This window comes from Alexandromys fortis, unplaced genomic scaffold, assembly GCF_014885135.2.
Source record: "Alexandromys fortis isolate MF-2015 unplaced genomic scaffold, M_Fortis_MF-2015_v1.1 scaffold_47, whole genome shotgun sequence".
Taxonomy (NCBI): Eukaryota; Metazoa; Chordata; class Mammalia; order Rodentia; family Cricetidae; genus Alexandromys; species Alexandromys fortis.
Window position 1 is genome coordinate 1,691,295 of NW_026067957.1, and position 14,805 is coordinate 1,706,099.

The 14,805-nt window shown below is 43.2% G+C and overlaps 1 protein-coding gene across 3 annotated transcripts in view; it reads right to left on the minus strand.

The window, feature by feature from the left end:
• Nucleotides 1–14,805, minus strand: part of Tshr (thyroid stimulating hormone receptor) — a 131,088-nt gene that overhangs the window by 21,423 nt on the left and 94,860 nt on the right. For all 3 annotated transcript variants that reach the window (XM_050152397.1, XM_050152399.1, XM_050152398.1), the window contains exons 7-8: nt 12,313–12,381; nt 5,973–6,050 (exon numbers count right to left, since the gene is read on the minus strand). In XM_050152397.1, coding sequence (XP_050008354.1) covers nt 5,973–6,050; nt 12,313–12,381 — 147 coding nt within the window. The remainder of the gene's footprint in view (nt 1–5,972; nt 6,051–12,312; nt 12,382–14,805) is intronic.

Consider the following 14,805-nt stretch of genomic DNA (forward strand, 5'->3'; position numbering starts at 1 on the left):
TAAAAATGGTTGTTGTTTCATATAAATTATGCCTCAATAAAAAAAATTTTCAAACATGATCTACCTAAAAAACAGTGCATTTGATACACCTGTGGGTTTCAGGCATGCCAGAGAGAACTTCGTCACAAATTTCTGCTAAGACTATAACCTTGGGGTGATCATAAAGAGCCAAAGAAAACAAAAACCTATTCTATGCAAACAAAGAAAGTTGGCAGTGCCATGCCTGGGGTTTTTCAAACGACTAATTTGAAAAGAGCTGACATCAACAAATGCTTTTTCTAGTTCATAAGTGTAATACGAACTCAAGGATATAAACACAAAGACGGTCTCTTCTTAAGACACACTTATAATAGTAATTGGGACTGCTATGGTAATTATCACCAGCTCGCTAAATGCTGTTCAGGCGAGTTACATAATTTAGACTCTCGAGAGCCCTGATTATTATGGAAAGCATTGCATTTCGCTGGGTGGTTTGCTTTGCTGTTATAAACACAAGGAGCTTCTCTTTCACAATAAAGTGGGGCGGAAACAAGGCACTCAAAAAGTGGAAAGTATAAAAATGGAAAGGGAGACGGACTGTCTCTGTGACAACAATCGGTCAATAAAATGTTATCAAGTTCCCAGCTAAATTAAAAAGCCTTCGTAGAAAAAGAAGATCTTAAGGACTGCAGAACAGATGGCATCTCTGATTTTTGTGCCTGGTAGAAATCAGACTCTTCTAGGAGAAACGACCTTGAAAAAGAAGACCTGGCAGAGGCAAGTTCTCTGTTGACTGTGGGGATGACCACTCCTTTACCGAGACACTGCACGGGGCAGAATATACGCAACCCACAATCCCCTTTTCTTTAGATGGCTCTTGTAGATTTTTCAAGTTTAGCATGTACACCAAAGGGCAACCATGCCATGGCCATCTGACACTCAGTTACAAGGCATCTGATGTTCCTTGAATATTTGCTAATGTCTGCTTTGGTGAGGACATCACAAAACTGTGAAGTACAGTCCTTTTCCTATGGGAGTCTTCAAATCTAATTAGGGGAGGATTGTGGGAAAGAAAACGAAGGCGTTGATGCAGGCAGGCTTAAGAGCTGTCACAGGTTGTGCCTACACAATTTTAAGGATATTTGCGCTTCGCATTTGAGAATGCTATAGTTGGTTTCTTATTTTTGCTCTTTCGGAACCTTCAAGCGCTGACAATTTCATTAACTTTCTCACTGCATCTTATTTGGTTCAATTAAAATTTTCCTTAATGTAGTGCATGGGATTTGTTAGGTCTCAAGCCCAGGACAGGTCTCACTGGGTACCCGAGACTCCTCCCAGCTCTCAGCACCACTCAGTACCAGTGGCTCCTCCCAGCACTCCTCACACTCTCCCCACCCCCCACCCCCCAAACCTCTCCCTCCTAAAGGATAGGCTTCTGCTTCTTTCCCTTAGCCTGTGCCCTAAGTAACTCAGCCATTTTGGCTACTCGCCTCTCTTGGCCTAAGCCATCTCTCTTGGTTAGCAGCTCCTCTCCTGCCCTCCCTCTACCTCTCTCCTCTCATGGTGTGGTATAGTCTGCTGGCCATGTTCTCCTTTATATCTGCAATAAAAAATTCTCTCCATACTCTGTAGCTAGTTTTTCTCTGTCCCGACTGCCAGCTCCCAAAGCGCAACAGAGACTTATTATTAATTATGAAATTATTTGCATATGAAATAGAATAGCTTAGGCTTATTTCTAACTAGCTCTTATGACTTAAACTAACTCATTTGTATCAATCTACCCTTGGTCTCATGGCTTTATTACCTTTACTCTATACATGCTGTTTTCTCTCTGTTTGGCTGGCAATTCCTCACGTCTCCATCCTTCTTCCCAGCTTTCTCTCTGCTCCCAAAATCCTGCCTAGCTATTGGCCATACAGCTTTTTATTATACCAATCTGAGTGACAGATCTTCATAGTGTACAAAAAGATTATTCCACAGCAATACTCATCCTTTTATTCCATTTTTTCATTTAATACTATCTCTTTAATTAAAAATTAAAAAAAACTATGTATTTTGTTTTATGTGTATGGGTGCTTTGCCTGCATGTATGTATGTAAGTGCACCATATGTGTGTCTGGAACCCTCAGAAGTTAGAAGAGAGCCTCAGATCCCCTGGAAGTAGAGTTACAAATGGTTTCAAACCACCAGATAGGTGCTTGAGAACTAACCTAGGTCCCCTACCAACAGGTGGTCATAACTGCTGAGTCCTCTTTTTTTTTTTTGATTTTCTAGACAGGGTTTCTCCGTAACTTTTGGTTCCTGTCCTGGAACTAGCTCTACTAGACCAGGCTGGCCTCGAACTCACACTGAGTCCTCTCTTGACCCCTAATTTATTTTTTTTATTTTGTGTATGTATATGTGTGGGTATGTATTTGTGTAAGTACAGTTTATGTGGGTGCATGTGTGTTTATCTATGTGTGGTATATATTGGTGGGTATAGCTCTGTATTCTGAGAGACCGGAGGATGGCGTCGGATGGCTTCAGGTGTCTTCCTTTTTCACTTTGTCTTGTTGCTTTGAGGCGGGGTCTCCCCCAGAACGTGAAGCTCACAGTTTGTTTTTTCCCCCATCTAGACTGAAAACTGGTAAGGCGCAGTGACCCTCTTGTCCTTACTTCCCTCAGCGCTGGTTTACACGCCAGCACGGAACCACACTTGGCTGGTTATTGCTAGGTCTCACACTCCAAAGGGCAGTGCATATGTCTAGAAATAGCAGTCTCTGCTCAGCACACACTGGACTATAGAATTGCTGGTGGATACTTTCAGCATTCCTCGGGAACCTGGGAAACGGGTTCTGTCTGCCCGGAAGAGCCACTTCCCTGTTCTCTTCCTTTCTCTGGCAGATGAGGCATCTTGCTCCCATTTGACACATACCAAAGCCAATGCTAAAGTCCAGACTCCTCAAGTCTGTATTCACTTGTACTTGTTCTACATCTTCCAGCCCCTGCTGGCCCCCTGGCCCTTCCTATCTCTTCTCTCCTCCTCCAATAAACTATGTCTTCTAGATTATAGCTCATTTCCTGATTTCTTTAAAATGATAATGACCCTCCCCCCCATTCTCTCTCTTGCTATTTTCTGCTGTTCTCACTTCTTTCATAGATAGCCTTGGCCCTGTCCAGTCTGCTTCTTTTTCTCTCTGCTCTGGACTCTTCCAGACGCCTCTGGATGTTCTCCCTCTCGTGCCTCCAATAAAACTCTTCCCACCAAATCATGGAGTGGACATCTTGGTGATCCCTTTACCGTGCTCTTGCTTATAGTAGTTACACGAAGGTTGTGGTCTGCGCACAAACCGCGTTTGTACAACAAGCACTCTAAATTCCAGAGCAATTTCTCCAGTGCCCCCCCCCCTTTTCTAAGAAGTAAATGAAAACCCTGGAAACTTTATAATCTGAGCATCCAATTTCTCTGTAGTCCATATCTCCAATCTAGTTGCTAAGGCCTCCAAGTTGATCACTTTCAACTTGGCCTGTTTCCTTCCATTCGGTCAACATTTCTTCGTGTCTTTCTTTTAGAGTTCATCGGCTGGTTTTCTTCTATAGAACATGAATGTAACACTCTCCTGTCACCTTTACCCACTCACTCCCTTCCTCATATAGCTCTACTTGCCTAGTAGTTTCAGGACCTCTTTAATCAAAGCCGCATCTAGGATTTGGCCAGTTACCCTGTGTGTTGGAACCTCATTGTTCCCCAACGATAGCTTTTCGTTTTGTAATGAACTGTTTCTGTCTTTGCCTCTTTCTTATTTGTACATCTTGGCTTGAAGGGACCTCTTGCTAAATCTCCTGTGTGCTCCAATGTTTTATAAAACACCTCCCAAACTAGACCAGCATTGCTCCTCATTTTGGTTTTTTATTAATTAAGCTTATTCCTAGACAATGTCATACATGTATATAATGCATTCTGTTTACTCTCCTTCATCCCCTCCCATCCCTACCAACTCCTCCCTCCTCGCTACACCTCCCTTTCTCAGATTTACATCTCTTTTATTCATTTTATGACACACTGCGCTTAACCAGGGCTGTCTACCTGGTCACAGGTTTGTAAAAAAAAAAAACAAACATTGGACTATAAGTAGGCTCACCGGTGCCTAGATGACTGAGGGAAATAATGCTTGTCTTCTGGAATCTACTCCTAACCCCATGTTCAATTATGAGGGCTGGCCTCCAAGCTCCTCCCTCATCCAGCCTGACCACTGATGGGCCACTGTGGTGCAGACATCACTGGTGTGAGCTCATGATTGCAGATGGTATCCCTTGCATGCTCTGCTGCTCATGATTGCAACGGTTACCGCTTGCCTGCTCTTCTGTCTGGACTGGCAACCGTCCATTCTCCTCTTAGCATACACCTATTGTCCACCAGTTTTCACCGTCATCTGTATATGTGTTAATCCAATTTAATTTGTTCTAGTTTTACAAATAAATGTTTCCTCTCGCTTCTAATGGATGGCCTTGTGGATCTGTAGGGTACTGGGTTTTATTTTACTAAGGACTAATTAGATGGTCGTTGATGAGCTCTTAAAGCAAGGAAATAAAGAAGGTGGCAATGATACAGAAGCTTGAGGGAAATAGACTTGGAAGGACATGATCGCCAACTACATGTGGGGGGTGTGGTTAGAACAGATGCACAAACAGGTGCATTGGCTAACTATTAAAAAAAGTATATCCGTCTTCCCTCAGATGTAAGATCGTCCAGATAGGAATTAGACTATAATTTATAGTTTTTCTTCTTTGTGTTGGGCATCAGGGGGTTGCCTTCGTGTACAATTTCTCTGTAAAGACAGAGCACTTTCGACTTACTTGGAAATCTCATATCTTACAATTTTGTAAACAGTCACTGGTCCACAAACAGAGAAGGCCTATAACTTGGAGCCTTTTGAGTCTCAAAGGCTTCTTTCTTCTAAGAGGTAACCTATACAGCCAAGTGGGGAATAGTGGCAAAAGCCTTACCCAAAGATAGCAGCTTTCTCTTGTCTTGAATGGTGGTGGTCTGAATGAGAACGGCCCCTATATGTTGTGGAATATTAGCTTAAGCTGAGTTACATTTGTTTGTCTTGTGGAATATTTGTTAACAATGCAAATATGTGTAGCATTCCTTTATGTTGCTTCCGCTTAACTGTAAAGCTGTGTAACTTTGCCTGTCTGTTTTAACACCCGAGCGGCCAATAGCCAGGCAGGATTGGGATAAGCAGGGCTGGCAAGCAGAGAGAATAAATAGGAGGAGAAATTGAGGTTCGAGAGAGGAAAAGGAGAAGGAGAGGCAGATGCCTGGGGCCAGCCACCCAGCCACACAGCCAGCCACAGAGTAAGAAGGGAAAAAAGACATATAGAATAAAGGAAGGTTAAAAAGCCCAGAGGCAAATGTAGTTAAAGAGAAACAGGATAATTAAGTTAGACAAACTGGCAAGAAAAAGCCAAGCTAAGGCCGGGCACTTGTAAGTAAGAATAAGTCTCTATGTGTTTGTTTGGAAGCTGTGTGCCGGGCCCCCAAAGAGCAAAGATTAAAATCAAAAACTACACCTATAGGCTCATAGGGACTGGCCCCCTTGGGAGGTGTGGTCTTGTCCGAGAGCCTGTCACTGGGGGCTGGGTTTTGAGGATTTCAGATCTCTCTCTCTCTCTCTCTCTCTCTCTCTCTCTCTCTCTCTCTCTCTCTCTCTCCCTCCCTCCAGCTCTCAGATCCAGATCTAGAACTCTCAGGGACCTCTTCATCACCATGTCTGTCTATACTCACCATGCTAGCCTCCCCGGTGATAATGGACTAAACCTCTGAATTTTAAGCCAGCTTCCCATGAAATGCTTTCTTTTGTAATAGTTGCTGTGGTGCCTCTTCTGTCATAGCAATAGAAATCCTAACTAAGACAGTTGCCATTGCCTCTCTTCACACCTCTTTCATTCCAGAAAAGTAAAAGAGAGAACTACTAAAAAGCTACCAGCCATTCATTTGTGCTACTCACAGCAAGGTTGGTCCGCTGTATACTCCTCCAAAGGCGTCTTTGTCAATAGCTGTCAGGAACTTATTCTTGTTTAGATAACTAGACAGGGGAGAGAGACAGAGACAGAGACAGAGAGAGAGAGAATATGAATTATGCAAAATTAGCCATCACATAACAGAACAAATATCAAAATAAACTGTAACCAAGGTCACATCAATTTCAAAGTCACTTTATATTCTCTTGGCTTAAGCACCAATCTGTGTGTCAGGAATGCACACACAGGAATTATTGTGGCAGGAATTTGAAAATTAATTATGTCTTGGGCCTAGTTTGCATAGCTACATTTTATCAAAGTTGCCCAAATTTCCTATATCCTGGCAATCATTTTTTTTTCTACTTTTTGACTCAAAGTTTGCTTCTCAAAATTGACCATTACTCCCATATAGCTTTGAAGCTGGAACTTAGTTAAGAGATGGGATGGAGATGGTAGGGGGGTGGGAGGTGGGGGGTGGGAGGTGGCAGGGATGGTGCGAGACTCGGTTCTTTTTTTTTTTTTTTTTAAAGCAGAGTTGCCAGATTTAACAAATTAAAACACATGATGTCAGTTTAATTCAAATTACTGATAAGCAGTGAATAATTTTCAAGAGTAAATATTTCCCATGCAAATTTATCTGTTGCTTATTTGCAATTATTCAAAGTTAATTGAATGGCATGCATTTTATCCAACAACACCAGTTTTGGTGTAGGGATATTTGTATAAGTAAGATTGCTATACCTTTTGTGAAAAGTGTGTTGATCTTTCCGTTTTTATAACGCATTAGCCATTTGAAAGGATAATATTTTTTAGGCAATTTAAGTTGCAGAGTGCTTTTGAAATAAGATTTCCTCCAAGTGAACAAAAGCATCCAAGGATTTAGAAATTGGTTCCTTCCCTCCCCCGCACAGCTTTTTTAGAGAGGAAAATCGTCTAAAATGAAATAAAGTACATCCGTCTTTGACATAAATGACCCCATTTTACGCATTTACAATAACTTGCAGCATAGCATAGGAAATTCATACTAGTGAGTGACCGTGACTTGATGCAGGATAAATACAGTGGGGACGGCTGGGAGGTCTGCTTAATTTTAGATAATGCTTCTTGTGTTGTATCTGCGAATTTCTCGCTGCAGGGTGGTTAGTGCTGAAGGCTGCCGGCTAATAATAGTAAAGCAATTGAAGACTTTCGGTCAGAATTCCATCTCCAGAGCGTTCACAAAGAGAGGGCCCTTTAGCTGATTGGGTCCAGCTGAGTCTTTACTGGAGCTCGTGGATAAAAATACAGCAAGCGAACCCCCCCCCCCCCCCACGGAGGAGTTTTCTCACCCTCTTCTCTGAGCACGCTAAGGGATTAAACAGACAATGAGTGGAGGCCTTATATGTTTGAATACAGTTTAGAGTCTTTCGATTATTTTTTAAAAGAGAGGTCGGGGACTATTGGTCTAAAGTAGCACGCCTTTTGCCTCCTGACATTATCGGAATCTGTGATCATCCAGTTTCAGCCAGAATGGAAATTCTGCGCCGTATTTATTGCTGAGTACCCACTGCTAAGTTCAGGGCTCCAGGAATACTCACTGGGTGGGAACTGTGAAAGAGCAAACAAACAAATAAATATATCTTTTCTTCAAGATGGTGACACTGATACTTTCAAACTTTGAGGGTGACGCATATGACTGTGTAAAAAAAAATAAGGAAAAAAAATAAAAGAAGACAGCATATGATATGGTGGCCTTGGGGAAATTGACCCTCCTGACAGCTGAATGCTGATGCAGCTGTTTACAAATGGCCCACCGGAGACCTCTTTAAGGGGTGGCTGAGCACACAGCTCATGGCGTGTGTTAGGTAGCTCTTGGTTATAACAAAATGGACACAAACAATCAGCGTAAGAAGAGAAATGGATTACTTCTGTTCACAGTCATGGGGAGGAGCTGATTGCAGTATTCTTGGTCTGTGGTACCATGGCTCACGACGGCAGGGGCATGAGGCAGAGGAAGCTACTTTCTCTACAGGTTCTGAGAAGCCAGTAACAGAGGAAAAGAAGGACCTGATACCGTGTCGCCTTCAAATGAATGTTCCCAATAACTCCCCCTCCCCCCACTAATCTTAAAAGTTCTCCTGTTTCCCCGCTAACACCAAGCTGACAACTGGTCAACTTTAACACATGGGCCTTGCGGGGCATTCCAGATAACGTCTATAGCAGAGGGTGTTTTGAAGTCTCACATAGAAAAGATCAGTCCACTATATGTTCAGATTCCTGAGTAAGATGCCAAAGCATTGGTAGGCATTCCCAATGGGTTAATGCCATATAAGGCTTGGGTCAAAGCACTCTTGTGTTCACAGACTGATTCTGCCATAAACCTGTTATGTTTATGAAGATCTTTTGTTTGGTTATAGCTGGCGTGGGTAAGACCCACCTTGAGGAGAAAACAACAACTGGACAGAGGCTCTTGATGAGCACATCATAATGACTATGATGGGCTTAGTGGCCATAGCGGCTTGTAACTCTTTATTCTTGGGCCAGTGTAACTATAAGTCACATGTTGTTCCCAGGCTGCGCCAAATCAAGTGAGCTCTGCCGAGCTCCTCTCTCTCCTCCTCTTCACCCCCAGTGATTGAGAGCAAAAATCAGCTTGCTCTAATCATCAGAAATTATTGTAAAACGAAATTATCACTTGTCCAATTTTGTAGCGTTTTCGTCTGATACTTAATACATCCCCGAGCACCAGGAGATAGGTCGATATGCAGCGCACTTTACCAGAAATGTTGGGGAAGGCTTCAAACTGGGGAAGGCAGCCAGAGTCCAGAATGGAAGGAAGAACGCAGCAGGAGGCGCAGCCATGTGAACGGAGATGAGCCAGCCTGACGGAGGCCCCGTTCTTAAAGGACAGTACGCATGGTTGTTTGGCTGCTTGCCCTCTGAAGATGATAGAGTGATAACAATGCATGTGCCTCTCTTTCTTGATCAGTCTGTTGGTTTCTTGAGCCAGGGTCTCAGTATGAAGCCCAGGCTGACTTTGGACTCGTGAGCCTCTTATTCCCACAACTTGAGAGTCTCTGGTCGTTTTCGGGGCTGCCTCTCTTAGCTTTGAATCTTGGGTTCTGATTTCTCCTTCCAGCAGAAGCTAACGGTGAGGAATTACAGACCCAGAAGCATTAGCATAGAGGAAGGAAGAACTTCCACTAACCTCTTTAGCCACGTGCTGCTGTCTGGGAATGTCATTCTCCGCAACCTGATTCCTTGATCATGATTTATCCCGAGTCTGTGCTGTGTACACTGACTTGGCTAAATCAGTCACCAATCTTGGTAAGCCAGATGGCAACCTATTCTAGACAATGACTCTTTTTGTGCCAATGGTGAGAGAAGATGAAGGCATAGAAGGTCCAAAAGTTTGGGAGGACTTGTCAGAAGTGATGAAAGGAGAGATTGCCTAAAAGTCAGATTGCTAATGTGAGTACTGGACAGGCTTCCAGAAAAGCCCCAATAGTTCCTTCCAAAGTGAAACAGATGCTGCCATCTCTGCCCGGGTAATGATGTTTCATTATTTGCACGGGTTCTGCCTCTTCGATGCTGGTGAAGAAATTAAGCTTGTCCTCGAAAACAGTTGTCAAATTTTCCATATTTCAGGACTTGAGAATCTCTACTCTGAACAGTAGGGTCGGGAAAATGAGGACAGGGATGAGCTGGGGAAAAACATTTAATTGGCAGCCTCGGTAGTGTGTGTGTGTGTGCTCAGTTTCTTGAACTCACTTTTTTTTTTTTTTTCAAGACAATATTTCTCGTGTATTTCTGACTGTCCTGGAGCTCACTACATTGACCAGGTTGGCCTTGAACTCAGAGCTCCTCCTGCCTCTTCCTCCCTAGTGCTGGGATTAAAGGTGTGTGCCACCACCACCCACCTTGGACTCACTTTTTGAAAAGTTTCTTTTGTGAGACTTATTTTTATTTCATGTGTTTGAATGTTTTTCCTGCACATGCCATGGTACCATGTCTGTGTACCATGAACATGTAGATGCATGCAGAGGTCAAAAGAAGGCTTCAGATTCTCTGGACCTGGCAGTGCAGACACTTGTGAGCTTCTATGTAGTCGCTGGGAATTGAACCTGAGTCCTCGGCAAGAGCAGTCGGTGCTCTTCAGCACTGAGCTATCCTTCACTCATGTCACCATGTTTTTTTTTGTTTTTTTGTTTTTTGATTTGTTTTTCCACACAGCTCTTGTTATTCAAAAAATGATAGGGCTCCACCGCCTTGCTCTTACATTAGTCTAAATGGAAGCTGGGTTGCCCCATGGAAATCTTGATGGTTGCAGAGATCGAGACACTCCTGGATTTATTCTTGACACGCAGCAGCCATTCAGTGAAGACTTGTTTGACAAGAAATGAAAGCTCTGTTTCTGGGTAACTCACAGATAGGACAGGTTCTGCCCAGCGACAGAAGTAGTCAGTGTCCCAGAGAGGTATGTGATGCACCGAGTAAATTTGCTGTTGCTCCTGGGTTTTGTTCTCTGAGGAATTTAAGGATCCATTTCAGTTCCAAGATCGAATTTCAGCTCATTCCTGCATAATTCCTTTAGGGGAAAGTGGGGTTGGCACCTGGCTAGGCTGTGACATTCACATGGGAGTACTTTACATGGGGAACCGTGGTTTTTATGTTGTTTTTTTTTTTTGTTTTGTTTTTCCGCACAGCTCTTATTATTCAAAAAATGATAGGGATCCACTGCCTCGCTCTTACATTAGTCTAAATGGAAGCTGGGTTGCCCCGTGGAAATCTTGATGGTTTGCAGAGATGGAGACACTTGTTTATCGACAGTAACAGGTGAGAAAGTGTTCAAGACTGCAGGAGGCAGCCAACCTTGGAGCATATCCTACAAGCTGTTCAAATACTTACCCCGTGAGAAATAGCAGCCTGCTTAATCCTATAATCTTCTCTACCGTCATCTTTCCCCAGTGGCTCCAGGCTGCGCTGAATTACTTCTAATCAGCTCATGTGTGATGCTAATTAGCACATTGTTTGTGCTGACTTCTCTGCTCATAATGATGACTGTCTTGGTAAGTCCTTAACACATCGAAATTGTATTTATTTTTGGTCTGAATGTTTACTTCTAGGTAGATACCCAGTAACTAGGATCCAACAATAGAGAATTCATCTCAGAGAATCAGACACTGTGTGAGACAGCACTCGGTTCTAGAAGACTGGATAAAGAGAGAGCAGAGAGGTCCAGAGAAAGAACACGGGACTGAATTTAGGATTGAGAGCAGCTCAACTTCTCTTGAGCAAGGACACTTGAGCAGTGACCTGCCACCTGAGTGATGACAATGTGCTTGGCTCACAGCAAAACCACAAAGCGACAGCTTTTACCCACTTGCCATGATTTTCAGAACCCCCTAACGAACACCAGAACTGCTGCTTGGCTTCAGCGCTTGTCCGCAGTGTGGGATGGGTCCAGTCTGGCTGTAATAACACTACTCAGCCAGGCTAAAACAAAGAGTGTAATTGAGGTCAGACCCGATAACTTCAGAACATCAGCATGAAGGGGATGATTGCTGTTTTGGATAACAAATTCGTTCAACTAGAACCTAGAGATATGTAAACACAGTTCTAGGGAGATCATGCTATTTTAATCTTTGAACCCTGCGAGGATAATTATTACAGAAGAATTATTAATATGTTTTCCTTTGTTTGAAAACACAGTTCAAGATGGAACTGTGTTAAAAGTATAGAGTGAGGGTCTAGAGAGACGGCCCAGGCTAAGAGCACTTCCCATATAAGCTTGACTACCTGAGTTTGATTTCTGGAACCCAAGTAGAGGCTTTTACTGTAGTGGTAGCGCAACTCTGTTATCCCAGCACTTTGATGGTGGGATCAGAAGTAGAGATACAAGAATCTACCTGAAGCTTGTGGACCACTAGCTAGGGTAGAGTAGACTGAGCAAGGGAAGGAGGCAGCAGGAGAGATCCTAGCTCAACAAGATGGAGGGTAGCACCTGATTCTCAAACATTATCATCAGACCGTCAGATGCACATAGTACCACAAAGGCACACACACACACACACACAACACACACACACGAGCATACCTGTGTCCCTATAAGACAACTGATGATGACAAGATATGTCTTCACTTTATTAAGGATGAGAGCTTTGGGATTTAGAACTGGGGCCAACACTGTGTCCACTTCTGATGGCCCATGTCAAGTTCCTTTAGTATCACTTTCAAGACCTGAGATACTTAAAATAGATCCCCAACAGAATTCAGACTCTCTGGATGGTCCTTCTAGGGGTGCGATGTGGGGAATGGTGGTAGTTTCCATGGTTACCCTAAACTTACACAGCATCCAGCTTTGTCCCATTGAAAGCATGTCCTTGAACTGAAGTAAATCCATTGTTGTATAGTTTCCTAAAATCAAGAGAAACAGGGAGAGAGAAAATCAGTGGCCATGTAGCTCGGTGGTAGAGTACTCGCCTAGCACATGTAAGGCTCAGGGCCACAGGATCCCCAGAAATGATTAAATAAGTAAATAAAACTGATGACCTGTGGGATATGTGTTGTTCCTTTTTAAAATAGTTGGTCTTCATCTCTTTAGTATCAGATGTGCGTGAAATTTTACTCGTCATCCATATGTATTCCTCAAGACAAAATCCCTCATAGTATGCCTTGTTTGGGACATAAGATGTTGCCAAGTTTGAAACCTAATTCTCAGGACTTGGGGGCCTGTGAGTCACCATTTCCCCAGAAGCTGACTTACTTTTAAGAACAAAGGTTTGCAAAGGATTTTTAAATTGGTATGTGCGTGTGTGTGCATACACATGCACATGCATGTGGGTGCAGGTGTCCATGTAGGACAGGGAGGGCATTGGATCCCCTGGAGCTGAGTTATAGGCAGCTGTGAGCTGTCCTATGGTATGCTGGGAACCTAACTCAGGTCCTCTGCAAGATCGGTAAGCACTGTTAAGTGCCGAGCCATCTCTCCAGCCCATAGACTCTTTTAAAAGATGTGTACATATTAAAGGGAAGGGAGTTTCAGATGACATTTAAGCTCATGTCAACACTGGAGGAGTTACAACACTTTAAGAGGACCAGATGAGAAGACACCCATCTGAACGCATAGATTGCCATTTTGTCCTCATCTCTGTCTCTCTCTTAAAACATCTACTTGTCTTTATTGTTTAACCATAAACCAAATACTTAATGATTATAGCTGGAATTAATTTGAACCTCATAGATGAATTTTAAAAAGTAGAGAGACCATGCCCCTTTGTGGCAATTTTTTTTGAATGTTTTAATATCTATTAAATTTTACCTTGATTCCCAGGAGCCATCCTCAAAATGTTACCATCCCTGCTTCCTGGTGAAGTTACGGAGGATATGGGAGTGGCTTGCCAGGAACTTGTTAGTCTAAACTTGTTAGGGTTCAGGATCCTTGACCTCAAATCTTCTCATCTACTAAAAACCACACCTCTGCAGGAGAAGGGAACCGAGTCTTTGGGACTCCAAGCTGTGTGGCACTCATGGTTATTGGTAGTTATTGTCACAATGAAGCAGCAGGCCCCAGGAATTCCTCAGGACAGGTGGGATGAATTTCGATAATAATTTAATCATCCACTACACATGGACTTGATAGGACAATAACTACAGGGGAGACTCCAAGTTTACAACCAGGCCTGGCTCTGCCACTCAGTAGCTGGGTGATCCTGAGATTCTCATATCCTCCTCCATCCTGTTTTTTAATCTCTAGAAATACGATGCTAATGCCTCATTACAGGTTGCTTGGGAGACCCAGTCACTATATCTAATAACAACGAATGCTTAAAGATGACCATGTTAAAGGAGAACACTAAAATTTGAATCCATTCTAGATAGCTGTGAGAAACTGGGGAATAATCTCATGGTTTTGTTGTTGTTTGTACATATTTTTTGGATGGCAGAGTTTATTTGTAGTTCCTAAAGAATTATAACTGTGGGCTGCAATCCATTTTCCAGGGACTCAGGTCCAGAGAATAAAAAATGTTGGTGGATAAGTCCTCTTCTTCTGAACTGCAACTCTTACAAATATGTGGAAAAATATGCACTTTTAAAATTTTCTCCAAATTTGTCCTTGATGGGCAGGAGAGATGGGTCATCCAGTAAAATGCCAGCCACGCAAGCACAAAGACTTGAATTTGGATCCTTAGAACCCACTTAAAACATCAAGCAGAGTAACATGTGTCTGGAACCCTTGTCCTGGGGGTGGGGTGGACACGGGTGGATGCTTCAAGTTCACTGGGTAGCCAGCCTAGCTGAATCAATGAGCTTCAGGGTCAGCCAGAGACCCTGGCCTCAAGAATATGAGGGGCGAGGGATAGAGGAAAAACAATGCCCATCTGTAAGCCTCTACAATCCATGCATATATCTGCGCGCATACGTGCATATATGGACAAATAAAACACCACACACACACACACACACACGTGCGCACACACACGCATGCACGCACACATGCACATACACACTAAAAAATGTTCTTGGTGTGAGTTATGGTTAGAGACTAAATAAAACTTCATGGAGAAATAGGTCCCGAGAAATGCAAATGGCAGAGAAGGGAAGAGGCACCGACTCTGCTATTGGGCATTTTTCTTGCACACTTAAAGTTTTGAACTTGATTGACCTTAAAGGAAGAAAGGGCTTTTATAACAATATTATTTTAAAGAAAAAAAAAAGCCAGGCAGTGGTGGCACACGCCTTTAATCCCAGCACTCGGGAGGCAGAGGCAGGTGGATCTCTGTGAGTTCGAGGCCAGCCTGGTCTACAAGAGCTAGTTCCAGGACAGGCACCAAAGCTACA